At 46.6% G+C, this 26,947-nt stretch overlaps 1 protein-coding gene across 1 annotated transcript in view; it reads left to right on the top strand.

Moving 5' to 3' along the window:
• Positions 1-26,947, top strand: part of USP49 (ubiquitin specific peptidase 49) — a 766,281-nt gene that overhangs the window by 113,869 nt on the left and 625,465 nt on the right. Inside the window, exon 2 of the mRNA XM_044076920.1 lies at positions 20,182-21,637. Coding sequence (XP_043932855.1) covers positions 20,243-21,637 — 1,395 coding nt within the window. The 5' untranslated portion in view covers positions 20,182-20,242. The remainder of the gene's footprint in view (positions 1-20,181; positions 21,638-26,947) is intronic.

The raw sequence follows: 26,947 nt of genomic DNA, 5'->3' as shown, positions 1-26,947 counted from the left end.
GTGGCTTTAAAAATGTCAGGCAAAGATCAGAAGTAACATAGGCCTTCTGGGTTCAAAAAGTGCGCCAAATGTTCATATAAGATGTCTAACCGATGGCCATGCCATCTGTGTGTACTGTTTGGGCGCTATACACTTGCAAGAGTCCTGCAGTGTGTGTCATTCATTTAGTTCCAGGGTCTTGCAAGAGAGAAAAAATAAGTTGATTCAAGGGCCTGGTAAAATCTGCCCTTGAAGAAGCTTTGGCGTCTTCTCCCCCTAGTGGGAAATCTAAAACAAAAAAGAGATCTCCGGCTCCGTCCAGATCGTCTGAGTCATCTGAGAAAAGATCGAAGACTGTTTCACCTTCCTCTGCTCCATTGGTCTCGGAGCCGCAGGAGATGCTGTCTGTACCGAAGATGGCTTCCTCGGTTTCACTGCCTTCGGAGCCGAAGGAGGTTTCTGTTGTGTTGGGAGCCGGCCTCAGCTCCAATTGTCTTGGAACCGATTCGGAGCCATTCTCCTAGCTTTGCGTTGGATCCTTTAGAGAAGACTTCTTGACCCCCTTCTGTGTCCTCCAAGTCCTCCAGGTTGTCTGATTCGGATTTGGATAGGGTGGTGCAGAGGCTCCTCCAGTCAGTAGTGTTAACAAAATTATTCTTGGCTCTGGAGCCTGTCCTTGTGTCGGTTCCGATAATTCCTCCTCCGACCACCTCTGTGTTGTCTGAGCCGGAGTGTTCTGAGTCGAGTGAGGTCCTTGGGGTCGGCTCCGAAACCCCCTTTGAGTTTTTCGGCTCTGACCTCTGCTCCAACCCTTTCGGTCCCATCTGATGGTTTCGGCACTCTGGTTTCGTCGGTCGGACCCGAGGGGGATACATCAGGGCTCCAGACTTCAGCTCTGAGTCTCTCTCTTGGTGCTTCGGCCAGGGGGGAACCCCTGTTCCGATTGTGGTCTCGGAGACGGGTCACTCCTCGGATTCAGGTGGACCCGCCTTCGAGGCCATGAGGAGTGCACTGGCCAGGTCTTCGGTGACATCACTCGAGTCAACCACTCCTTTCCCGGACACTGCGACTAGAGCCTCTGATGCCCCCCTATCTGCAGGCAGCGGGGCTCGAAGGCATGAGGATACCCCCATGCGTGGTCCCCTGCTTTCTGAGGGCCCTTCAGAGTCCTTGCCTGAAGAGCCTCCCAGAAAGAAGCTGTGTAAGAGGAAGCACATAACTCCCCAAATGAGTCTGTCACCTCAGACACCGACCTCGATGATGCAGAGGAGTCCCCAAAGTCGTCCTCCGATGTTTCATTCTCCGACATCCTGGAGATTTTGAGACAGAGAGGCGACTGGCCTTCCAAAACCCCCCTCTGAGGAGGAGTCGTTCTTCCTCAAGGCCTTCGGAGCCCAACCTTCCGCTTCTTGGGTGTCTCCCCCCTTCGATGAACTGTTGGATCTTATTTGTCGAAGGGTATGGGAACACTCTGACTCCGTGGAACCGGTTCCCAGCCGCCCCAACAAGTTTTTGTCTCCGCCTCCTGGGAAAGAATATTTGACGAAAGGAGTTCCTGTAGATGCCATGGTGGTGGCGTCTGCCACTCAGCAAGAAGTTGCAGAGGCTTCTGCTTCCATTCATCCTCCTAACAAGGGGTCTAGGAGTATGGATCGGTATGGAAAGTGTACCCTGTCCTCAGCGACCTTTACTTTGCGGTCGCTGAATTATCTGTGTCATTTTACGAGGCTCCAAAGAGATCTCCTCAAGGAGTTAGGAGGTACTCTGTTGGGTAACTTGCCTGAGGCGGTGAACCAGACTGTCAATGCCCAGCTGTCTACCCTGTCTTCTATTGTTAACTCGTCCATGAGGCTCATATCCTATGCAGCCGAGGGGGCGGGTAGGGCAGCTATCTTGGGCGTAGCCCTCAGGAGGCAAGCCTGGATGCGCCTGTGTCACTTCGTGGAGGCCTTCAAGTCTTCCTTCACAGATGCTCCCTTTGACGGGTCCTCCCTCTTTGGACCCAAAGTGAAAAACACCCTCGCCAGATGTGAGCAAGAGGGTAAGACTTTGTCTGCCGTTGGAGCCTGTTTTTCGCTTCCCTCTAGACCTTATCCCAAGGTGCAGAGGGGAGGAAAGATGTGGTTCAGGAAGTCTCAGAAGTCTTATTCTGACCATCATGGTGACCCCCCCCCCTCCAGAGGCAGAGGAGGGGGAATTACTCTGGAAGATGTTGCCCTAGGGGCGGGGGAGGCCCCCGCAACTCAGGAGACCACAAGTCCTTTTGTGGTTCCTCCTACCAACGTCCCTGAGGGACTGCTCGACTGTGCCGCTCCGGAACCAGTCAGGGGTCGTTTCTTGAAGCATCTGCAAGCCTGGGAAAACATCACTCAGGATCGTTGGGTGCTTCGAATGATTGCCGGAGGTTACACCATTCCCTTTATCTCACCCCCTCCGCCACCCAAGAGAGTCCCCAGACATTCCACCCAGTCAAAGGGACCAAGCAGCGTTAGAAGTCTCAAAGCTGCTGGAAAAAAGGAGTCATTCAATCAGTCCCCTCAGACCAGATCGGATCAGGAACTTACTCAAGGTTATTTTTGGTGCCCAAAAGAACAGGGGACTTGAGGCCCATCCTGGATCTCAGCCATTAAAACCGCCTCGTCAGGAAGTCCAAGTTCTGAATGGTCACTCTTCAAACCATTTTTCCCTTGTTGGAAAAAGGAGTATGGATGTGCTCCATCACTCAAGGACGCTTATTGTTACATCAAGATAAACAAGGCCCCCAGGAATCACTTGCGCTTCCACCTGGGAGCCAGTCATTTCCAATTTCGAGCCATGCCCTTTGGTCTCACCACAGACCCCAGGGTATTTACCAAATGTGTGGCAGTGGTGACTGCTCACCTGAGACGTCTAGGATTCCAGGTGTTTCCTTACCTAGACGACTGGCTTCTCACCGCCCCCACCAGGCATCTACTTGTTCGAGCCACGGAGGCCACCATCAACTTGGGTCAACTCCTAGGGATTACTTTCAACTGTCAAAAATCTGTCTTGCTGCCATCAACAACGTGTTGCATTTATCGGCGCAGAGCTAGATTCCATAGAAATGAGGGCTTTCCTTCCTACAGAAAGAATAAAAGTGCTACAGACTCAAGTTTTAGCCGTATTACCTCTGAAAAAGGTCCAAGCCAGACTAGTTCTTCAGTTACTAGGTTCCATGGTGGCCACCATCCTACTAGTACCTCTGGCCAGGCTACATATGCGGACACTACAGTGGCTTCTTTCGGTCCAGTGGTCCTTTCAAGAGCTCCCTCTGTCTCATCTGATTCTTATAACAGAACAATGCCGACAGGATCTGCGTTGGTGGCTTCATTCACCCAATCTGAACAAAGGGAGATCCCTGAATCCTCATCCCCCTACTGCCACAGTGACCATGGACGCCTCCCAGATAGGGTGGGGGAGGGCATTATCTGGGCAGAACGGTCCAAGGCACGTGGCAGGAACACTAGGTACACTTGCATATAAATGTTCTGGAGATGTGAGCGGTGCTACTAGCGTTGCAAGCACTTCACAGCTCTCTTCCCAAGGGCACTATCTCAATTCTTTCCGACAACATGTCAGTCTTGTGGTACCTGAACAAACAGGAGGGAACCAAGTCCTATCCCCTTTGCAGAGAGGCCATGAGAGTGTGGAATTGGGCGGTGTCTTCCCAACGTTTTCTAGTGGCAACGCACATTCTGGGGAAGTCCAATGTGATAGCAGACAGGCTAAGCAGAGCTATTCTGATGCCTCACGAGTGGTCCCTGAATGATCGAGTTGCGGCTCAGATCTTCTCCAGGTGGGGTCTACCTTGCTGCGACCTATTTGCCAGTCCCCTCAATGCCAAGTGCAGCAATTACTTCACTCTGATCCCCCCTCAGGGGGTGTCACCCAGGGACGCTCTAGTCCACGATTGGCCCCCCTGTGTACTCTATGCCTTCCCTCCATTTCCTCTGCTGCCAAGAGTGATTCAGAAGGCAACTTCCTTGGGAAGCAAAATGATCTTGATCGCACCACACTGGCCCCATCAAGTTTGGTTCCCCTTTCTCCGGAGATATACTATGGACGGTCCTTGGATTCTGGACTCAGTTCCAGAGCTTTTGACTCCTCTCAGGGCAGTTCCACCCATCCCTGCGAACCCTCAAGCTCACTGCCTGGCTTCTCCACTTCCGTCCTTAGTCAGACAGCTTTCCTTTACACCGGAAGTGGTACATATTCTATCTTCTTCCCACAAGCCATCCACTAGAAAGATATACTCCAGTAAATGGAAGAGATTTGCTATCTGGGCCCAGTCATATAAGCTAGATCCCTTTACAGCCCCCATGACGGCAGTTTTGGATTTTTTGGCGACGCTTTTCAGACAAGGTTCCGCTGCCTGCACTATTAAGGTACAGCTGGCGGCAATTTCTAATTTTCATGTTTCATATGAGCCTTCCCTCATGGGCTATAAACTGTGTAAAGCATTCCTAAAAGGAGCCTGGTTACTTTGTCCCCCAGTTTCACAGCCAGTTTTGCCATGGGATTTAAACTTGGTGCTTAGAGCCATAACTTCTTCTCCCTTTGAGCCTGCAGCCACTTGTGAATTAAAATATTTGTCTTGGAAGACTGCCTTTCTGGTGGCCATTACTTCAGCCAGAAGGGTATCAGAGCTTCAAGCCCTTTCTTTTAAACCTCCTTATTTGATTTTTCATAAGGATAGAGTATCCTTGAGACTCGACCCTTCCTTTCTTCCTAAGGTTTCTTCTACCGTCTGTCTTCACCAATCCATTGAGTTACCAGTGTTTTTCCCACACTTTTCAAACAAGGCAGAATTGAAATTTCACCACTTGGATGTACATAGACAACTGAGGTTTTATTTGCACAGGACAAAACAAGAGAGAAAATCAGATCAGTTGTTTGTGTCCTTTTCAGAGAACAGGATTGGTAGCCCTGTGACCAAAGGCACTATTGCAAGGTGGATTAAGGACTGTATCTCATTTATTTACACATCGGCAGGTAGAGATCTACCTTTCCTAGTTAAGACGCATTCTACCAGGGCTATGGCTACCTCAGTGGCTTTTCATGCTAGGCTCTCTTTGGATGAAATCTGTGCGGCAGCCACCTGGGCTTCCCCACACACCTTTATTTCTCATTATAAGCTGGATGTGGCTTTTAGAGGCCGGGCTTCCTTGGTGCTCAGGAGTGTTTTCCCATGAGCCTCCCAGGATATAGGTACTAGGGACGCTGTCCCGTCAGTAATGAATGTAGGCGAGATAGGACCACATTACATCAATTAGTTATGTACTCACCATAACGATAGATGTATGTGGTCCATCTCGCCTACATTCTTACGTACCCACCCACCTTCCCCCTTCTTGGTGGACTTGGAGGAAATTTATATTCTTAAACCCTTCTGAGGATATTATTTTTTCTCTCTTCTTGCTGTGTGTTCCTGTGGGGTTATGTATGTGTAATGATTATATTGTGGCAAACAAGATCTGGGGGTTTGGGCGTGGTGCATCCTGGGATACAGGCTTAGCCCAGCCAATTAGAGACTTCGTGCTAGTTATAGCGGCCGAGTCGGAGCTGATTCTCTGCTCCGAGCCCGTCAGTAATTAATGTAGGCGAGATGGACCACATACATCTATCGTTATGGTGAGTACATAACTGTTACCCTCATTCCCTGCCTGCAACAGGAGATGTTGTTTGTTATTCTGACAGGGTATAACTGGTGTGTTTGAGTGTGTGTTTGTGTTCACCAGTTAGGCTATGTGATGCGTGCTGTCAGAAAATGTCTCATGGCTTCAGCCCCAGGGTCCTGCAGGAAAGAAAAGTTGAAGCCTGAGGATTCCCTGTCTGTCTCAACAGGGAAGCCCAAGATCAGCCGACAACCAGAAAGAGGTCTAGGTCACCTCCAGGATCTCCCTGCTGTCTGAAAGGTCTCATTCCTCTAGGTCATCGAGGCTGTCCGATCATGACCTTCAGAGGGTGGTGAGTCGACTACTCAAGTCCGAGGCACTAGCCCAGATGCTTCAGAGCCCGACTCATCAGTCGGTGCCTGTCCCGTCCATCAACTCCATGGAGGAATTGAGTGGCATCGACATTGGCCTCGAGCCATCACTGTCGGTGCCGAGGGGGTCACCTCTGGCTCTGCCTGACAGGTGCTGAGGTCATGCGGAGTGTGTTAGAGCCTGGCTCTACTCCACAGTCGGCCAGCCCCTCCCTCTATGCTGCCTCAGGACTCACTCCCTCATCCCGGACCGAGAGCCAACTCCTCAGGAGCTGATTTGGCAGAAGAGCCCTCTGACTCACCTGAGTCTATCACGCCGACACAGATCTGGATGATTGAAGATGTCTCGGAGATCCTTAAACATTCCACCTCCTGGGTGTCCCCTTCGACCCCCTCATGCAGGTGGTTGCTAAAAGGCATGGACGGCTCCTGATTCAGTGGACCCCCAGGAGACCCTCCAAATTCATCACAGCTCCATCAGACAAGGAATTTTATCAAAAGGAGTCTCTGTGGATGCTATGGTGGTAGCTGCCGCGAAGGAACTGGCGATCCTTCAGTGCCTGTCCATCCACCTAACAAGGAATCTAGGTCCATGGATAGGATGTTCTCCTCAGCGACATTTACTATGCTCGCTGAATTACCTGTGCCATTTCACTGCCTTCAAAGGGACTTGATCAAAGAAGCGAGTGAAATGCTGACAGCTGCGGGTTTCAAGAGAAAATGAACACGCAGCTGGCTATCCTTAATTCTATCTCCAACTCCTCCATGGAACAGGGAGGCACGCCTGGATGCGGAACCTTTCAAGTTTGATGGATCATCTCTTTTGGTCCACAAGTGAAAGAGACCCTGACTAGGTGCGAGACTGATGGCAAAACCCTTTCTGCCGCCGGAGTCCGTTTTCTACTCCTTCTAGGCCTTACCCCAAAGGCCAGAAGGGGGAAAGATGTGGTTCCGTCTCAAGGGCCTGACGACAGAGTCGGTTCCCAGAGGCAGAGGGGAACAACAATGGTAGACGCCCTAGAGGCGCCTCCGATAAGCCCTTTCAGCATCCCTACTGCCCATCTTCGAGGCAGTCGGGAAGATTGTCACTGTACCGAAGCCTGGCTATCCTTGACACAAGACAAATGGGTACAGTCCATCATTGGTTATTCTATTCCCTTTCTTCGCTTTCCAAATCAGTCAAAAATCCCTTCCAGATGTTCCACCCACTCAAAGGGATATAGCAGCTTTGGAAATTTCAAAACTGCTTGCAAAAGAGCTATTCAGCCAGTGCCAGCAGACCAACTAGGATCCGGAATCTACTCAAGGTTCTTTTTAGTTCCAAAGAAAACAGGGGACTGGAGACCAATTTGGATCTCAGTATCTTGAACAGATCGGTCAAGAAAGATGGTCACGCTGCAATCCATTCTTCCCCTATTGGGGAAAGGAAACTGGATGTGCTCTATAGACCTTCAAATGAACAGGCGCTCCAGAAGATTCCTCCGCTTCAGGCTGGGAACCAGTCATTTTCAATTCAGGGCCCTGCCCTTTGGTCTCACCACTGCCCCGGTGTTTACCAAATGCATGGCAGTGGTAGCACAAGGATTCCAGGTGTTTCCATATTTGGACGACTGGCTCCTCACAGCTCCCACCAAGCATCTCCTTCTGATGGCCAGAGATTACACTTTCTGTCAAAACTGGGTATCTCAATAAATTTACCTACATAGAAATTTAGATACTGTAAACATGTCTGCAACACTAACGAACCAAAGGATATCAGACATTCAAAATTAGTATCACTACTTCTCAACAACAACAGAGCCAAAGCCAGGTTAGTTCGAAAGGTGTTGGGAATCATGGCAGCGGCCACACCCCTCCTTCCATTGGCCAGGTACCACATGCAGATTCTTCAGCGGATTACCTTTTTCCAATAGTCATACCAGGAACTTCCAATGTCTCACACCATTATGATCCAAAAGCATCTCATGTGGTGGATGTCTTTCCCCAGCTCCTGTTGGGGAGACCATTTGTTCCACCTCCGTTGCTACTCTGACAACGGATGCCTCCCTGATCGGGTGGGGGCATTATCAGGGCAGGACAGTCCAGCGCACATGGCAAAATGCCACTTGCACATAAATGTTCTGGAGATGAGAGCAGTGCTTTTAGCGTTGCAAGCCCTTCAAGACTCTCTTCCTTTGGGAACGATGGCAATCCAGACAGACAATATGTCTGTAGTGTGGTACATCAACAAACAAGGCGGAACCAGATCATACCCAGAAGCACTCAGACTGTGGCAATGGGCGATTTCTTCTCAGCGTTTCTGATAGCAACGCACATCCCCGGAAGTCCAATCACATTGCGGACAAGTTGAGCAGAGCTATTCTCATGCCTCACGAGTGGTCTCTGAAAGACTCTGTAGTGAGAGATTTTTCTCAAGTGGGGTCAGCCTTGCTGCGATCTTTTGCTACTCCCCAAAACAGCAAGTGCAGAGAATACTTCACTCTATTCCCTTTACCAGGCCAACCCAGCAGGGAGTCCAAGTTTGGCCCCGGGACTTCTGTATGCATTTCCTCCTTTCCCACTGATCTCTCAAGTAATACAGAAAGCTATCGCTCAGAAGGCCTCATTGATCCTCATTGCTCCTTACTGGCCTCTGCAAGTGTGGTTCCCCTTTCTACATCGATTTCTTTCGACCGTGGAATCTGGACCTAGTTCCAGATCTTTTGATCCATCAGTCGGGTCAGTTTCATCGCTCCCTCCCTCTCTGAACCTCACTGCTTGGTTCCTCCACTTCCAACCGTAGCCAGGCTTCCTCAACTATCTCACTCTGTTAGAGATATTTTGATAGCTTCCCATAAATCTTCCACTCGAAGATTTATTTGAGTAAGTGGAAACGCTTTTCATATTGGGCACAAGGAAAGGACATAGATCCTTTCACCGCTTCCATCCAACTAGTCCTTGATTTTCTTGCTGAACTTTTCCATGCAGGTTCATCTCCATCTACTCTTAAGGTTCAATTGGCAGCTATTTCTAATTTCCATGTGGGTATTTCTGAATCTGCCCTAATGTCCCACAAACTCTGCAAAGTTTTTGAAAGGAGTTTTCTTCTCAGACCTCCTGTAAGAAATCCTCCTCTCCTTGGGACCTAAATTTAGTTCTTGCTTCTTTGATTCTTTCCCCTTCGAACCTGCAGCTTCATGTTCCTTAAAGTTATTATCATGGAAAACTCTCTTTCTGGTGGCTATCACATCAGCTAGAAGAATTTCAGAACTTCAAGCACTCAGTTGTCGTTCTCCTTACCTTGTGTTCCATAAGGACAGAGTTTCATACGAACTAACTTTTGCCTAAGGTGGTTTCAACATCAAATCTAAACCAGTGCATTGACCTCCCTGTCTTTTCCCGAGTATTCAAATAGGTCTGAACAAAAATTACACTGTCTGGATGTTCATCGTCAATTAAGGTACTACTTGGACAGGACGAAACAATTCAGAAAATCTGATCAACTGTTTGTCTCCTATGTCTAAAGCAGAAAGGAACTTCCAGTTTCAAAGGTATCTTTATCCAGATGGCTAACATCTCTGATTACCCTTGTTTATGAGATTAGACACCAAAACTGCCTAATAAGCCTAAAGCACATTCCACCAGAGCTTTGGCTACTTCTCTAGCCTTCCAAGACAGACTGCCTATTGACACCATTTGTGCAGCGGCTACTTGGGCTACTCCTCACACTTTCATTTCCCATTATAAGTTGGATTTAGCTTCTAGGCATAGAGCTAATTTTGGTTCCACTGTTCTCAGGAGTCTGTTCCGTTAGGCCACCCGGGACAAGGTGCTAGGGACGTCCCATCCAGCAAGAATGAAGGCGAGATAGACAACCATAACGCTCCATGTTAGTTGTCTTCTTCTCCTTCTTCTGCATCCCACCCTCCTTCCCCTGGCCTGGACAGACCTAGAGGAGTTGTGATCGTGACCTCTCTTTCTACCACCTCTTTCTTAGCTATATGCTATTATGCATATTTCTTGTTTCAGGATGTAGGTCACCCTTCTTCTTCCTGTTGTTAGAGGTGGATTCTGTTTTTACAGTTATACTGTTTCTGTTATAAGCTGGGGTTAGCTTACAAACGAGATCTGAGGTAACTCAGCATTGTGGGATATAGGGAGCCTCGAGCGGTGGAACCAACTCAGAGTGGAACCCCTCCAGCAAGAAGAAGGCGAGAAGAAGACAACTAACATGGAACGTTATGGTAAGAACATAACTTCTATTTTCGATGGTGGGCAAAAGCCTGTCACCACAACACGGGACAGGCATTCACCTTACCCAGAGCCAGGCAGACATTGATAACAGATGCATCAGATTATGCCTGGTGGGCCCACATGGCAGGGAGATGTATTCAGGGCACATGGTCCGCAAGTCAAATGCATCTACATATCAATCAAAAAGAGATGCTAGCTGTTCAAAATGCCCTGACAGCCTTCTAGGATATACTTCATCCAGGACAACTACTGATAAAGACTGACAATACTACTGTCATGTGGTACATAAACAAGCATGGGGGCACACATTCCTACCCCATCTGCAGACTAGCCATGAACATGTGGGACACAGCATCGACTTACCAAGTACATCTGCAAGCACAGTACCTGCCAGGAAGGATAAATACTCTGGCAGACGAACTAAGCAGAAACTTAATGGATCCCCACGAGTGGAAATTGGATCCACAAGTCTTCAGTATAAGGAACTGGGGATGCCCCACATAGACCTATTTGCCTCCCCTCACAACTGCCAACTACAGAGATTCTGCACAAGGACTTATCACAAGCTAGCATGGAAAGTGGATGCTCTATCTTTCAGCTGGAAAAACTTAACAGTATATGCCTTTCCTCCTGTGCCTCTCCTCCCCAAGGTACTCCTCAAGGTCAGACAAGAGAAGCCAAAAATGATGCTGATTGCCCCAGACTGGCCCCGCCAGCACTGGTACCCAATCCTAAAGAGCTTGTCTCAATGCCCAGCTTGGACATTACCTCAAATTCCTCACTTATTGACCCAACAAGACAGTCAGATACTGCACAGCCAACTCAGGACCTTAAACCTGACAGCATGGCGGATAATGTAGCCATTCAAGACGCACCTCTCTCTAAAGCAGTGATGGATGTTATTTTGGAGGCCAGGAGGCTTAGCACCAGAAAGTCTTATGCAGAAAAGTGGAAGAGATTCTGTGCTTGGAACCAGGCACAAGGTATTGACACGATTGTACCAAATATTCTTCAGATTTTGCAATACTTAACTGAGATGCTGGATAAAGGCCTTTCCTTTTCATCAGTTAAGATTCATGCCTCTGCCATTTCAGCTCATTACAATACAGAACCACCTATTTTTTCTCATCCATTACTAAGGCAGTACCTCAGAGGGGCCAAAAACATAAGACCCCCAAGGAGAGCACCAATACCTGCATGGGACCTCAACTATGTCTTGGAAAAACTCACACTGCCTCCGTTTGAGCCAGCCTCTGCAGCTGATATAAAATTATTATCCTGGAAAACGGCTCTGCTCCTAGCAATAACCTAAGCTAGACGAGTCTCAGAGTTACAGGCACTCATGGCTGTGGAACCTTATCATTTTCCATCCTGACAGGGTTTCTCTGAGGACAAACCATACATTTATGCCTAAGGTAGTGTCCAGTGCCAAACAATTCATTTGCCTACCTTTTACCCAAACCCACAGAATAAGGGTGAGAGACTTCTGCATTCTTTGGACATTCACAGGCAGCTACGTTTCTACTTAGAACCAGAGTTTCAGAAAGACTGAACAACTTCTAGTGGCATATGCTGCAGAATCACAAGGAAAGCCTATCTCAAAGCAGACTATTTCAAAGTGCATAGGTCACTGCATTCATTTCTGCTATTCATGCATTCATACAGCATGGCAAATCAGTGCCTAAGGGCATTAGGCCTCATTCAACCAGAGCAGCAGCCACTTCAGCAGCCTTCCTCAGAGGAGTACCTACCAAAGACATCTTAGAGGCTGCAACTTGGAGTTCATTGCATACTTTTACAAAGCACTATCACTTACCTCTCTACTCTAAATCCAGGGCAGGCTTTGCCACTGCATTTCTGCAGGGCCTGATAGCCTCTCCTAATCCTATTTAGCACCAGCCTTCCCAACCTTAGCTTTGGGATTCAACCCAATTGTAATGACCAACAGTGAAACACGATGAACATAGTACAGTTGTGTACCTACCATAAATGTAGATGTTCGAGTGTATTCACTGTTGTAGTTCAGGTTACCCTTCCACCATCCCCCTTTTTTCCCTTGCTGGGACTTATCTGTACTTCTCTATTCTATACAACCTATGTGGTGTTTTTGCTTGTAGATGAAGGAAAAGTTGTTTTTTTTTGTGTGTGCATGCTTATTGGCATATTTTAGCCTACCATTTTAGGGGCACCTGACATCTGGGGCAAGAAAAACTGAAGAAAATGGCGTCGGCTGCATCTTTTATACCCCTGGCGCACTGACGTCAGGGAGGAGGTGACAGCAACCGCCGGACCTAGACTTTGGAACTCGGGCCGACTGCGGGTAGCCTGCCAGCAGGATGACCCAATTGTAATGACTGCAACAGTGGATACACTCTAACATCTACATTTATGGTAGGTACACAACTGTACTTTTATGGTCATTGAACATGTAACATCTGGTGCCCGTGGGGGTAATTGGGAGACCAGACTTGAATACAGGGAATTGTTCTGGCAAATCAAGTAAGAGGCAGGAAAACCCCCGGGGTTGAATGACTATATTAGTATTAGCAGTGCTCTTAAACTGAGGTCAGCAAAGTTATAAGAGCATTGACAAATTTAGATTAACTAATATAAAGGTTACAAAGTAACTCATTCAATGTGGAAATACCATAATAATGATGAATTAGGATATTTTTATATGTGGTTAACATGATTTTAATAACATTATACATTATATTCAGTTATATGTATTGAAATTGTGTAAAGTTTTTTTTTAATTGGGGGAACTAATGTCTGAAGCTGCTTTTTCATTGGGTATTTTGAAATTGCTGGTTATATTTAAAGAGCATTTCAAACATTACTAACTTGTTCTGATGAAGCCTGACATTTGTTAGGTGAAAATGCTTAACTGTTGCTGTTTTTTATTTTAACTTGTGTTTGATCGTAATTGCTGTTGCTAACTGTTTCAACCTTGCATTGGGTTGATTTGCTGCTGCTATTGGCATTTTATTGTGTGCTGAGTCGAACGGACTGCGCTGTGGATAAAATTATAGAAATACAAAAGTTGCTAGACAAAAGGCATCCAAACTGTCCCTGCAGACCAAATTGGATCCGGAACTTGAATATTCAAGGTTTTTTAGTTCCAAAAACAACAGGGGACTGGAGACCCATTTTGGATCTCGGCAATCTGAAGTCCATGAAGAAGTCCATTCTGGATGGTGACACTGCAGTCAATACTTCCCTTCTTGGGACAAGATGATTGGATGTGCTCGATAAACCTCCAGGATGCGTACTACCACATCAAGATGGACAGGTGATCCAGAAATCATTTGCGCTTTTGGCTGGGAGCCAGTCACTACCAGTTTCGAGCTCTGCCCTTTGGTGTCACTACAGCCCCCAGAGTGTTCAAATGCATGGCAGTAGTCACTGCTCACTTGAGGCGCCTAGGATTCAGAGTGATTCCATACCTAGACTGGCTCCTAACTGCCACCACCAAGCAACTACAAACAAAAACGAGAGACACCACCATAATACAGCTTTGCTGTTTCCTAGGGATCACAATAAATTACAAAAAGTCTGCCTTGTTGCCATCTCAGCTTATTGTTTTTATAGAAGCACACCTAGATGCAAAGCAAATGTTGGCCAAGATTTCTCCCGGAAGAGTTTATCCTATGACATCAAGTCCACAATCTACTTTCAAAGAAAAAAGTGCAAGCAAGAACTGACTTGAAAGTTTTGGGTACAATGGCAGCAGCAATTACCTTGATACCACTGGCGTGCCTGCACATAAGAATTTTGCAGTGGCTGCTGTTCACTTGGTGGTCCATGCAAGAGCTACCCATGTGTCACCAAATTATTATTATAGAATCTTGCAAGAAAGACCTTCGTTGGTGGCTTCATTCCACTTAAGTGACCCTAGGCCGACCGTTATTTCACAATTGTTAGCCACAATGACCACGGACACTTCCCAGATAGGGTGGGGGAGCATTATCTGGGCAAGACGGTGCAGGGCACTTGGTAGGATCATGTGACCCACTTGTATATCAATGACCTAGAGATGAGAGCAGTGCTTCTAGCATTGCAAGCATTCCAAGAGTCTCTTCCACTAGGAACGATTGCAGTACAGACAGACAACATGTCAGTTGTGTGGTACATAAACAAGGAGGAACCAAGTCTTACTCCATCTGAGGAGAGGCCCAGAGAGTATGGCAGTGGGCATTCTCTTCCCAATGTTTTCTGACAGCAATGTATTTCCCAGGGAAATCAGTGTGATAGCGGACAAACTCAGCAGAGCAATTCTGATGCCTCATGAGTGGTCTCTAAAACAGGAAGTAACGGAAAATGTTTTCCACAAGTGGGGCCAGCCTTGCTGTGATCTCTTTGCCACATTATGAATGGCAAGTGCAACAGCTACTTTGCCCTGACCCCCCCCCCCCTCCGGGGGAGTCACCAAGGGATGCACTTGTACACGATTGGCCCTTGGGTCTCCTCTATGCTCCCCCCCCTTTCCATTGATTTCCAAAGTCCTTCAGAAAGCCAGCTCGTTGGGAAGGAGTTTGATGCTAGTTGCCGTGTACTGACCTAGTCAGATATGGTTCCCCTTCCTTTGGCCCCATCTTCAGGAGAAGCCGTTGATTCTGCACCCATTTCCAGACCTCCTGACTCATTCGTCAGGGAGGCTCCACCCATCAGTTCAATCCCTCAAGGTGACTGCTTGGCTGCTCTAATTCCACGCATAGCCTGGCTTCCTGATGTTTCCCCTTCGGTGAAACATATTCTGATTTCATCTCATAAGGCTTCAACCAGGAAATTGTACACAAGCAAATGGAAGAGATTTTCCCATTGGGCCTGCAATAATTACATTGACCCTTTCACTGCCCCTTTACCGTCTATATTAGAGTTCTTGGCAAAGCTTTTTAATGAGAGCACAGCTGTGGCTACCATTCGAATTTAATTAGCAGCTGTATCCAACTACCATGTAGGAGAACTGGGACTAAAAATGTGTCTCAGACTTTGCAAAGCTTTCCTGAGGAGTACTGTTTTACTCAGGCCTCCCATCAAAGACCCTCCAGCACCATACAACCTAAACTTTCTTATCCAGTTTGATTATTCCCTCCTTTGAACCTGCATCATCCTGTGACCTAAAGTTTTTAACGTGGAAGACTACCTTTTTGGTAGCTATTACCTCTGCTAGAAGGGTATCGGAACTACAAGCATCATCAATAAGGCCCCCCCCTACATGCTTTTTCACAAGGATAGAGTATTTCTACAAACAAACTCGTCCTTCCTATCCAATGTGTGCTCAGAATCTAACTTGAATCAATCCGTAGACTTGTTAGCCCCCCCCCCCCCCCAACTATGGCAACAGGGCAGAGTATAAGCTACACCAACTAGATGTGCATAGGCAATTATGTTTCCACCTAAATAGAACAAAGGACTACAGAAAATCGGACCAGCTATTTGCATCATTTTCAGACAAAAAAAGGGTGCTCCCATATCAAAAGTCACACTTTCAAAATGGCTTCCAGATTGTATTACCTTTACATACAAATCTCAAAACAGAAAACTTCCCAGAAAGTTAAAAGGTCATTCTAAAAGGGTTCTAGCAACCTCATCTACCTTTCAGGCGAGGCTACCTATGGATACTATTTATGCTGCAGCAACATGGGTGTGAAGCCTCATACCTTTATCATTCATTACAAAGTGGATTTGGCCTCCAGGAACAGGGCCTCCTTTGGGTCCACTGTTCTGAAGAATATTCTCCCGTGAGCCACCCAAGAAAGATAGTGCTAGGGCTGCTGTCCCAACCAGTACAGAATGAAAGTGAGAGAGGACAACATCACATAAAGAAGGTATGTACTCACCATAACGTTCCGTGTTCATTGTCCATTTCGCTTTCATTCTTGCGTCACACCCTCTATCCCCCACCTTTTCGCTCCTGGTGGACCGAGCGGTTGTGATTGGAATATGATGTTTTCTGACTCTCTCTTCATTGGTCTGTTACATATGTAATTATTTTTTGACATTGGGTGTAATATCTGGAAACAAGATCTGGGTATTCTTCCCTAAGCATGATGGGACAGGGCTACAGCCACGAGCGAGCGGAAGTCCTTGAGCTTTTGTATAGGCTGAGTCGGAACCGATTATCGGTTCAGAACCCAACCAGTACAGAATGAAGGCAAGATGAGCAACACAAATGAAACATTATGGCGAGTACATAACTTTTTTTTGCATTTAGAATTTGAAGGTTTGATTGTTTAAATTTGTTAATCAGGTTATAACACTGATCCCATTAGACCCATTTCAGTCTCAGCCCGTGGTGTACACAGTAGATGTGCTACATGACATCCAGAGTAAAGGACAAAATTCTATTTGTACATATGTAGTGAATACTATGGTTGCATGAAAGCTTAATTGACTTGACACATTCTATGTATACTATAGAGTAAACATTGCTTCCATGACAGACAGCATTTGCTATTGCAGGGTCGTTAGTATACTAACTCAACCAATCCATCCTCCATTCTCAATTTTTGGGCATTGGGAATTTTCCCATTAATAAACTACTACAACGGTGATCTTTAAGAAGCACATGATGCAGTTGTGTAAGAACTTAACATAGTAGATGTTTCAGTCGATCATTATTGTTGTACTGGCTCCCTCACACCATCCCACCTTACATTTTTTTATGTGCATCCTGAGCTACAGTGGGTACTTTATCCTTGTGCAGATACCCCTTCCCTCCTCTCAGGTCTAGATTGACTTTGGGGGGGGGGGGGGCTCTTTCTCTAAGAAACTGGTCCATTAAATTGACTGATGTATTACTTGGTTAGAATTCTTTGGACCTTTATTGGTTTTAGACAGGGGTGGGTACCTTGCTGTATTCCCTGGTAAGTAAGCTTTAAAGAGGTGCACACACATGTTGGCTTTAATGCATAGGGCATCCTGATGTTTTGTGCCTTGATAAGGAGGAGTGCTGAAAGTGATCTGTTCAAACATCTGCTATAATAGTACATTTGTACACATTTGGACTTTTATTAATCCTTGGCAGATGTTTAATTCAAGTTGTCATTGAGAAAATTGCATTACATTTAGGTGGTAAACCTTGAGTGTCACTGAGACATTTAGAGGGCTGTGAGGTACCCATACACTGCCTGACCAGCCTGTTTTTATTTTCCTCTGAACCTAGAGTCTTCTTCCATGGAAGAATAAAATCATGAGGACATTAACAGATATGTGATAAAACAACATTGTTCCTACCAAATAGTAGCACTGTTCAGCTTTGTAATTCATTTCATACCTGGTCCAGAGGTCACCTGTCAGTCCAGATGTTTCTGAAAGCTCTAAGCTACGTCAGCATTCAACTTGATGGTACTTAGGATGATGGAAGTACCTCAAAATCCTGTATTAGCAACAGTCAGCCATTAGACAGTCTGCTTTCTGTTCCCCATAAGCAGGCTGGAATTGAACTGGTGGTCTCTACAGAGTCTGAGCAGCTGAGAGATTCCCTTTATTGTTCCAGAGTGCGCATAGACCCTGACCATACATGGTGCACAGCAATGATTCTCGGCCAAAGGACATGGACGTGGGAAGAAGATGGGGAAAAGTGTTCTTGTGGTGTCAGTACTTCAATCTTTGGCCCACCTCCATGAGACCTCAGATGCACCACCACTCATATCCCAGGGTATTATAGTAGCAAATTACTTAAGTCATTGAGGGCTTTACAAACTGGGTGCATTATCTGCCCCAAGCTAAAGCATGGTTAGTTTTTCAACAGGAGAGCTAGAAGTGTGTTGTGCTCCGTGTTTGTCATGTGGCAGGCTGATGTCCTAGGCTAGGGAGAAGTTCAGCTCCACTCTGTGGGCATGTGCAAATTTGGACTGGAAGTGCACATATTTGCCTGTAGCTAATTTTGTAGATAAGGAACTGCGCCGCTTTAGTAAGCCTACCTTTCAACAGTCTTCTCTTTGGTGAATGTGCTTGTACAACTGTACTTTTTGGCGACTGCCTCACACAGCTGTATTTTATGCATAACATTTTGTAATTCTTCTGCCTTTCCTTCCTGGAGGCTATTGTGTGAGAGAGGAGTACTGTCTTAGACTTGTGTACTACTACTGCTTCCTCATATGTGACCTTGCTGTCTTGTATATAATGCAGTTGTTTACTTTTGCAGATCACTACAAGGAGAGCTGGGAAGTTTGTTGTCAACAGAAATACAGAAAAGTCTAGCCAGGATTTTGTTTGTAGGCAAGTCAAAAGTGTATGCTTTATTCAAGTAGTTCTTAAAACTGTTAAAGTGGGTAATGGGATTTTGCTAAATGTTTTTATTAGCTCTTCCTTTTATTTTAGTTTTTAAAACATTTTGCAAGAGTTTTTGCAGAGTCTGGTGAAACTTGACATCAGTTAAATTACCACATTTAAAAACTGAGGGTGTATAGTAGTTAAACATACTTTTAAGCCATTTGTTTTTGGGAGTGTCACAGTTTGAGAGCATTCCTCCTTGTACCTCTTGCTTCCACTGAAAGTCTTACCAACACAGGAATGCTATAATGGATATATGGTAGTAAAGATGAGGTAGGTTATCTATCTTTGCTATTCTTTTTGAAAATGAGAGAAGCTTTCCATCCATGAATCAATGACTTTGCAGGATTTGCTCATTTACAGATTTGGACTGATCAGTCTTAGTAGAGTCAAATTTTTAGTAAATGTAAGATTTGTAGAAGGGCTCAAAAAGAAAAAAAATGGATTGCAGTGGATGGGGGGAGATGCATAGGGATGCAGGAACTTGTCTGATGTTGATGTCTAAAAATGTTTATATGTAATGTAGTCATACTCCATTGCATAATTAAACAGTAGTATGTGCTTGAGAGTATATGTTGTCCATGATTTTACCCACAATTGATATAGTTAGACCATGAGGGTGGAGCCACTGTGGTCTTAAGGAAGTACAAGATGATGAATATGGCATGACCCAGACCCATTAACTTGTAATATATTGGGCCATCATTTTTAAAACTAGCTTGAAGCATTTGTACACTTATGTTCTGCTTAAGTGCATTTATTGAAACAGGGGCATTTTTTTTATCACCCCACATACACGAACAGACAAATATATATGCATACACAGCCAGTAGTGAATATGCAGTCTAATAGCACAGATAACCCAGGTACATAAGTTACAAATAGTTTAATCGTGCATTTAAGGAAAAAGTACTTTTAGCTATACTGGCTTGGCTGCTTTTCATTATGCATTTGACAACAGCAGTCTCATTAGCCAGCACTGATGACACATTATACAGGTAACATATCTCATTATTAAAATGTTATAATTGTTTAATAATACCACTACATGTATGAAGACCTATAAATTGAGACGCAGACCTGTGACAACTAGTTTGTTGCAGAATGATCGATTGTCATAGTTTGTCACAAGATGTCTCCTTGGCCATAGGTTCTTGGTCAAGTTGAAGTTTAAATTATCGTAGCTGTTTCTGAAATGGTTGATTTAAATGGCAGAAGTGTTTTGTTGAGTCTGCAGAATTCATATCTGAAATTGTATTGTTTTCATTTCCTCACTGTGAAACCTACCCAGTAGTTGGCTAAATGATACAATCGTAGGGTAAGAGATTACGTCTGTTACTTGGCTGTAGGTGGATTAGACTGCATTGTGTTACGTTATAGTGGTGATTCAGGGAGTGCAGCTGGGAGAGGACTAACACTTGTACTTTTTATGCTTCCTTCCTGTATTTGTATGAGTACCTTGTGGTTATGGGGTTGGAGTGGTGAGGGTATCTTTTTTCATTTTTTTTCTTTTACTGATTATGTAATGTTTGTACATGCTAAAATAGTGGTTAAAAAAGTGCTCCTTTTCATTTAGACCGTGGATCGGTATGTTCTATAAAAGTAGATTTGTTCAGCTTGTAAAGGTAAAGCAAAGTTAAGACTCCAAAAAAAATTGATCTCTGTTTTCCCTTTCATTCTTGCAGGTTACAGCAGTACAAACGAAGGATACTATGACCGTAACCCATTTAGAGATTGCTGTGAGACATGGATAGATGTAAACATGTGGGGCGGCTACGACTCGCCCAGGATCATTCTATTCTTAATCCACAAAAGTGGCATTGCTTGGATTGTAACACTACAGAATCTGTTTGGGCTTGTCTCAAATGCTCCCATGTGGCCTGTGGACGGTATATTGAAGAACATGCACTGAAACACTTTCAAGAAACAAAGCATCCATTAGCCATGGAGGTCAATGAACTTTATGTGTTCTGTTATCTCTGTGATGACTATGTTTTAAATGATAATCCCGAGGGGGATTTGAAACTGCTGAAGAGCACTCTGACTGCAGTTAGAAGCCAAAAGCAGGGCTCCTCATCTAGGAGTAGTAGAACATTGAGGTCTATGGCTTTGGGGGAGGAGCTGTGCAGTACCTGGCGGAATGGGTGCGGGCAATCACAAATGATCACAGCTCTGCTGTACAGACGCCAAGCTATACTTGCAAAAGCTTTAAGGACATGGTTTAGTAAGAGTTCAATAGGAAAGTTAAAACTAGAGGAGAGAAGAAAGCAGGAAGAATTAGAACGCAAAAAGGAAGAAGCTAGGCAGAGGAGACTGGAAGTGAAACGCCGGTTTTTGGAGGAACTGGCAAGCACTCCTCCTAGAAAAAGTGCCAGGTTATTAACCCATACTCGTAGAGAAAGTTTTATACCAAGGAAGTTTAGGGAGATACCTGAAAAGAAGGTGCTGTCAAGTACCCCTACCTCAAAGCAAACGCCAAGCAGCAAATTGAAACAGTTTTATTCAGTCCAGAGGAGACGTACTGTGACCCCTGGTGTGACTGGTTTAAGAAATTTAGGTAACACATGTTACATGAACTCAATCCTTCAGGTGCTAAGTCACCTGCAAAAATTTAGAGAATGTTTTTTGACACTTGACCTTTGTGAAACTGAAGAACTTCTGGCTAAAACAGCAAATGGAAAGTCCATTATTCCTGACAAACTAACTAATGGATCCACTGGTAATGCATCTGGAAAAGACAGGTTGGGTTCATATGGCAAGCACAACATGCCATCTAGCTTAAATGGTGGGTCTTTTATCAACAAAAGTTTAGAACTCGTACAGCCAAAGGAGCCTAGTTCAAAGCACATCTCCCTCTGCCATGAACTGCACACACTTTTTCGAGTGATGTGGTCAGGCAAGTGGGCACTCGTTTCCCCTTTTGCCATGCTGCACTCTGTATGGAGTTTAATCCCAGCCTTTCGCGGATATGACCAGCAAGATGCTCAGGAATTTTTGTGTGAGCTGCTTGACAAAGTACAACAGGAGCTAGAGTCTGAAGGAACTAAAAGGCGGATTCTTATACCATTCCCTCAACGGAAGCTCACCAAGCAGGTTTTGAAAGTGGTAAACACAATCTTCCATGGCCAGTTGCTCAGCCAGGTATGTAACATTCCCTTATTTTGCAGGGAGTGCTTTCAAAAGGTTTGGTATGAACTAACATACAGGTATGTTATTTTAATAGTGCTCATCTCTCAGCTGTTGTGACATTGGTAGCTGTTTATCTCTTGCCCTTCATTGCAGTTATGTAGTCATATGTTGTAAATTAGCTTTCCCATTACTTTTGACAGTAAAGTGTTACCTTTTTCCTCACTGATTCTTAAATCCTATGATGTTATGTGATCCTATCTCGCCTACATTCTGACTGATGGGTTCGGAGCCGATCCCTCAGCTCCGACTCGGCACGCTTATGCCAAAGAGCGAAGTCTCTTATTGGCTGAGCTTACTATATCCCAGGATGCACCACTACCAGTCCCCCAGATCTCGTTTGCCGCTAACTAGCAAAGACGTGGTCTCGAGCTGGCTGAGCTAAGTAGTGTTTTTCACTAACTTTTTCTGTCAGGAATTTTCTATTTCTATAACAAAAAGCTGTTTTAACGGCTATACCGTACTTTTTGTGTGTGATTGGGTATTTTTTTGTGAAAAATTTGTGTGTGATTGTGTTTGTTCTGACTAGAGGCCCCCCTTGAACTCAAGGGCCTTTCCCTGTCAGTAAATTTAATTTCAAATCCTTAGGGGTTCTAGGATCCCCTTTAGTTATTTTTCTGTAGTTGTCGGACTGTCAACCTTAATCGGCAACCGTGAGCTAATCATTGTAGTGACAGTCAATTTATATAAAAAAAAAACAAAAAAAACAAAACAGTGTGTTTTTCTGTGTTACTGAATTTGTTGCTATAATGTCTCAGGCTCCTAGGCCTTCGGGCTTTAAGAAGTGCACTAAGTGCAGCTTTAAAATGTCAATCACAGATGACCACTCTCTCTGTGTTTATTGTTTGGGCGCTAAACATTTGCAGGAGTCCTGCAGCGTGTGTCACGCGTTTTCCTCGAGGGTCCTCCAAGAGAGGAAAAATAAACTTATTTTGAAAGGCCTTATAAAACCCTCTTTTGAAGAAGCATTAGCGTCCTCTCCTTCTCCTGCTAAAAAGAAAAGGGCGTTGGCTCCGACCAGTCCGTCGCTCTCGACCGCCAAAAGACATAGGCAGGCTTCTCCTTCGGCTCCACGGACTTCGGAGCCGAGGGCGGAACGGTCTGCCTCGATGCCTCCAGTCTCGACTCCTCTGAGTTCGGAGCCGACGGCTGGGGCATCGAGAGGCGGGTCACCTTCATCGGCTCCACTGATCTCGGAGCCGATGAAGGTTGTCCGCTCAGACTCTTCCTCCTCGGCGCCGAAGTCCTTTTCGGCACCGATGGAAATTGGCTTGGGCTCTCCTTCGGCGCCGATAGTTATCGAGTCGCCTCGGAGCCGGTCCCCTAGTCCCTTGGAGCCGTTGGAGAGACCTACTCGAACCCGTTCGGTCTCCTCCAGGTCATCGAGGATGTCAGATTCGGACATAGACAGGGTGCTCCAAAGACTGTTCCAGTCCCCAGTCTTTCAAAAATTTGTTTCGGCTCCAACCCATTTGGCTTCGGAGCCGATAGCCCACTCCATTGCCATTCCTCCTCCGACCGTTTTGGCTCCGTCGGAGCAGGTGCTGATGGAGCCAGTGGAGATCCCAGGGTCGGCTCCGACCCTTACTCCAACCCCGGCCTTCGGGTCCGAGTTTAGCACACGGACTTCTTCGGCCGGACCCGGGGGTGACGTTTCGGGACCTATGCTGTCGGTTCCGAGCCTCCCTCTCGGTGCTTCGGCCGCGGGACTTCCGTCTGCTATCATGGCTCCGGGGACCGGACACTCCCAGGATTCTGGGGGTCCGGCTTTCAGAGCTATGAGGAGTGCCTTGGCCAAGTCTTCTTCGGCCATCTCTACGGCTTTACCAGCACCTTCCCTGGGCATGGAGACTGGGTCTTTGGCAGTTCCCCTGTCTCTAGGCAGCGGAGCCCCGGGGCCTGAGGTTACCCCCACTGGGGGTTCCCCACCTCCTGAGGGTTCTTCGGAAGAGCCCCCAAGGAAGAGATCGTGCAAGAGGAAGCACGTGGACTCCCCCGACGAGTCTCTTACATCGGACACTGATCTTGATGATGCGGAGGGGTCCCAAAGTCGTCCTCGGATGATGTCTCATTTGCAGACATTCTAGAAATCCTTAAGCAACGAGGCGGCTGGAATTCCAAACCCCCCTCCGTTGATGAGTCAGTGTTTCTCAAGGCCTTCGGGGCTCAGCCCTCCGCCTCCTGGGTGTCTCCGCCCTTCGACGAGCTCCTGGATTTGGTTTGTCGGAGGGCGTGGGAACAACCAGATACTGTGGAACCAGTGCCTTCTCGCCCTAACAAATTTTTGTCTGCCCCACACGAGAAGGAGTTCTTCCAGAAAGGCGTGGCTGTAGATGCCATGGTGGTGGCATCTGCTACCCAGCAGGACGTGGCAGAGGCTTCAACGTCCGTCCATCCTCCTAATAAGGAGTCTAGGAGCATGGACCGCACGGGAAGCGCACCCTGACTTCAGCGGCCTTTACTCTGAGGTCCCTGAATTATTTGGCACATTTCACCAGACTACAGAGGGATCTGGTCAAGGAGCTCTCAGACTCCCTCTCAGGTAACCTACCTGAGCAGCTAGCCCAGTCGGTTAGCTCTCAGTTGGCTATCCTTACCTCGATTTCTAACTCGTCCATGAGGCTCATTTCATATGCGGCCGAAGGGGCGGGCAGAGCGGCAGGCACAGGCGTGGCTCTACGGAGACAAGCCTGGCTCCCTTTGTGTCATTTCGCGGAGGCCTTCAAGTCTTCCTTTGCCGACGCTCCCTTTGATGGGTCCTCTTTGTTTGGACCCAAGGTAAAAGACACTCTTACCGCTGTGAGCAGGAGGGAAAGACTTTATCTGCCGTAGGAGCACGTTATTCCACTCCCTTCGGCCTTATCCCAAGGCTAAAAGAGGAGGGAAGATGTGGTTCTGCAAATCACAGAAATTCTTTCCCCAACAACAGGAAGATTCCCCTTCCAGAGGCAGAGGACGGGGAAATTATTCTGGGAGACGCCGTCCCAGAGGCGGCAGAGGCCCCGCAACAATGGAGACCATGAGTCCTTTCGTGGCTCTTCAGCCTCCCACACTCCATGAGGGATTGCCCGGCTGTGCTGCTCCGGAGCCAGTCGGGTGCCGTTTTGCCAAGCACCTAAAAGCCTGGGAGTCTATTACTCAGGACAGATGAGTGCTTCGGATTATTGCCGGAGGTTACACCATTCCCTTCACACACTCACCCCACCGTCCAAAAAATCCCGGACCCACCACCCAGTCAAAGGGAAATTGCAGCCGTAGAAGCTTCAAAGCTGCTGGAAAAAGGAGTCATCCAACCGGTCCCCACAGACCAGATCGGATCCGGAAACTACTCAAGGTTCTTTTTAGTGCCAAAAAAGACAGGGGACCTGAGACCCATATTGGATCTCAGCAAACTAAACCAGTCCGTCATGAAGTCCAAATTCCGAATGGTCACCTTACAATCCATTCTCCCATTGTTGGAGAAAGATGTTTGGATGTGCTCCATAGATCTCAAGGACGCCTATTATCACGTACCGATACATCAGGCGTCCAGGAGGTATCTGCGCTTCAGCCTGGGAGACAGTCATTTCCAATTTTGTGCTCTGCCCTTTGGTCTCACCACAGCCCCAGGGTGTTCACCAAGTGTTTGGCAGTAGTGACTGCTCACCTGAGGAGTCTCGGATTCCAAGTGTTTCCCTATCTGGATGACTGGCTCCTGACTGCCACCACCAGGCATCTACTACTAGAGAACCTACAAGCCACCACCTCCCTGGGTGCTTCCCTGGGAATTGCATTCAACTGGTCAAAGTCTGTCTTGCTGCCTTCTCAGCGCATAAGATTCATAGGAGCAGAGATAGACTCAAAATTGATGCGAATCTTCCTTCCTACCGAAAGGATACAAACATTACAAGGTCAAGTCCGAGCCCTGCTTCTAAGATCCAAAGTCCCAGCCAGGTTGGTCCTGCAACTTTTAGGTTCAATGTCTGCTACGGTTCTCCTAGTTCCTCTGGCAAGATTGCACATGAGAATTCTTCAGTGGCTGTTATCGACACAATGGTCCTTTCAGGATCTCCCCCTCAATCATCACATACTGATTACAGAAACGTGCGAACGGGACCTCCGCTGGTGGCTTCTGCCATCCAATCTGAATCAGGGAAGACCTTTTGTTATGCCCCCTCCGGTAGCCTCCTTGACGACGGATGCCTCCCAGACGGGGTGGGGGGGGCATTGTCTGGGCAGGTAAGTTCAGGGTTCTTGGCTTCCAAACGAAACCTTTCTCCATATCAATGTGTTGGAAATGAGGGCTGTACTTCTGTCCCTACAAGCCCTCCACAACTTTCTCCCTCAAGGCATTATCGCTATCCACACAGACAACATGTCGGCGGTCTGGTATCTAAACAAACAAGGAGGGACCAGATCTTACCCCCTTTGCAGAGAGGCCATGAGGGTGTGGGAATGGGCAGTGGCTACAAACCGCTTCCTGGTAGCGACCCACATTCCAGGAAAATCCAATGTATTGGCAGACAGACTGAGCAGGACTATTCTTTCTCCTCACGAGTGGTCCCTGAATGAAGCTGTAGCAGCTCAGATTTTCAAAGATGGGGATTCCGTGCTGCGACCTGTTTGCAACACCACAAAACACGAAGTGCAAAGGTTCTTTTCCTTGACCCCGTCAAGGGAAGCAGCTACGGATGCTCTAGTCCAACCTTGGCCAACAGGACTGCTTTTACGCTTTCCTCCGGTTCCACTCCTTCCTAAAGTCATCCAGAAAGCTTCCCAATTGGGGTCCACAATGATTCTAATTGCTCCATACTGGCCTCGTCAGGTATGGTTCCCCTACCTACAGAAATATGCTCTGGACAGTTCCTGGTTTTGGATCTAACTCCGGACCTTCTGATTCATCAGTCGGGACAACAGCACCAGTCCCTTCACACTTTGAAATTAGCAGCTTGGCTCCTCCACTTCCGACCTTAGTCAGAAATCACACCTTGGACCCTGAAGTTATTCACATTTTATCTTCAGCCCACAAACCCACCACTAAGAAATTGTATCACAGTAAGTGGAAGTGGTTTGCTATCTGGGCTCAACTCAGAGGCTTAGACCCTATTACTGCCCCAATACCAGACGTCTTGAAATTTTTAACATCCTTGTTTAATCAAGGATCTTCAGTCTCTACTATTAAGGTCCAACTAGCAGCTATCTCCAAATTTCACGAATCCATAGACCCACCTTTGATGAGTAGCAGATTATGTAAAACTTTCATGAAAGGTGCTGTGCTTTTAAGAC

This window comes from Protopterus annectens, chromosome 7.part0 (genome assembly GCF_019279795.1).
Source record: "Protopterus annectens isolate FY-2018-M chromosome 7.part0, PAN1.0, whole genome shotgun sequence".
Taxonomy (NCBI): Eukaryota; Metazoa; Chordata; order Ceratodontiformes; family Protopteridae; genus Protopterus; species Protopterus annectens.
The sequence above is the reverse complement of the archived record's forward strand: the minus strand, read 5'-3'. Positions and strand labels throughout refer to the sequence as shown.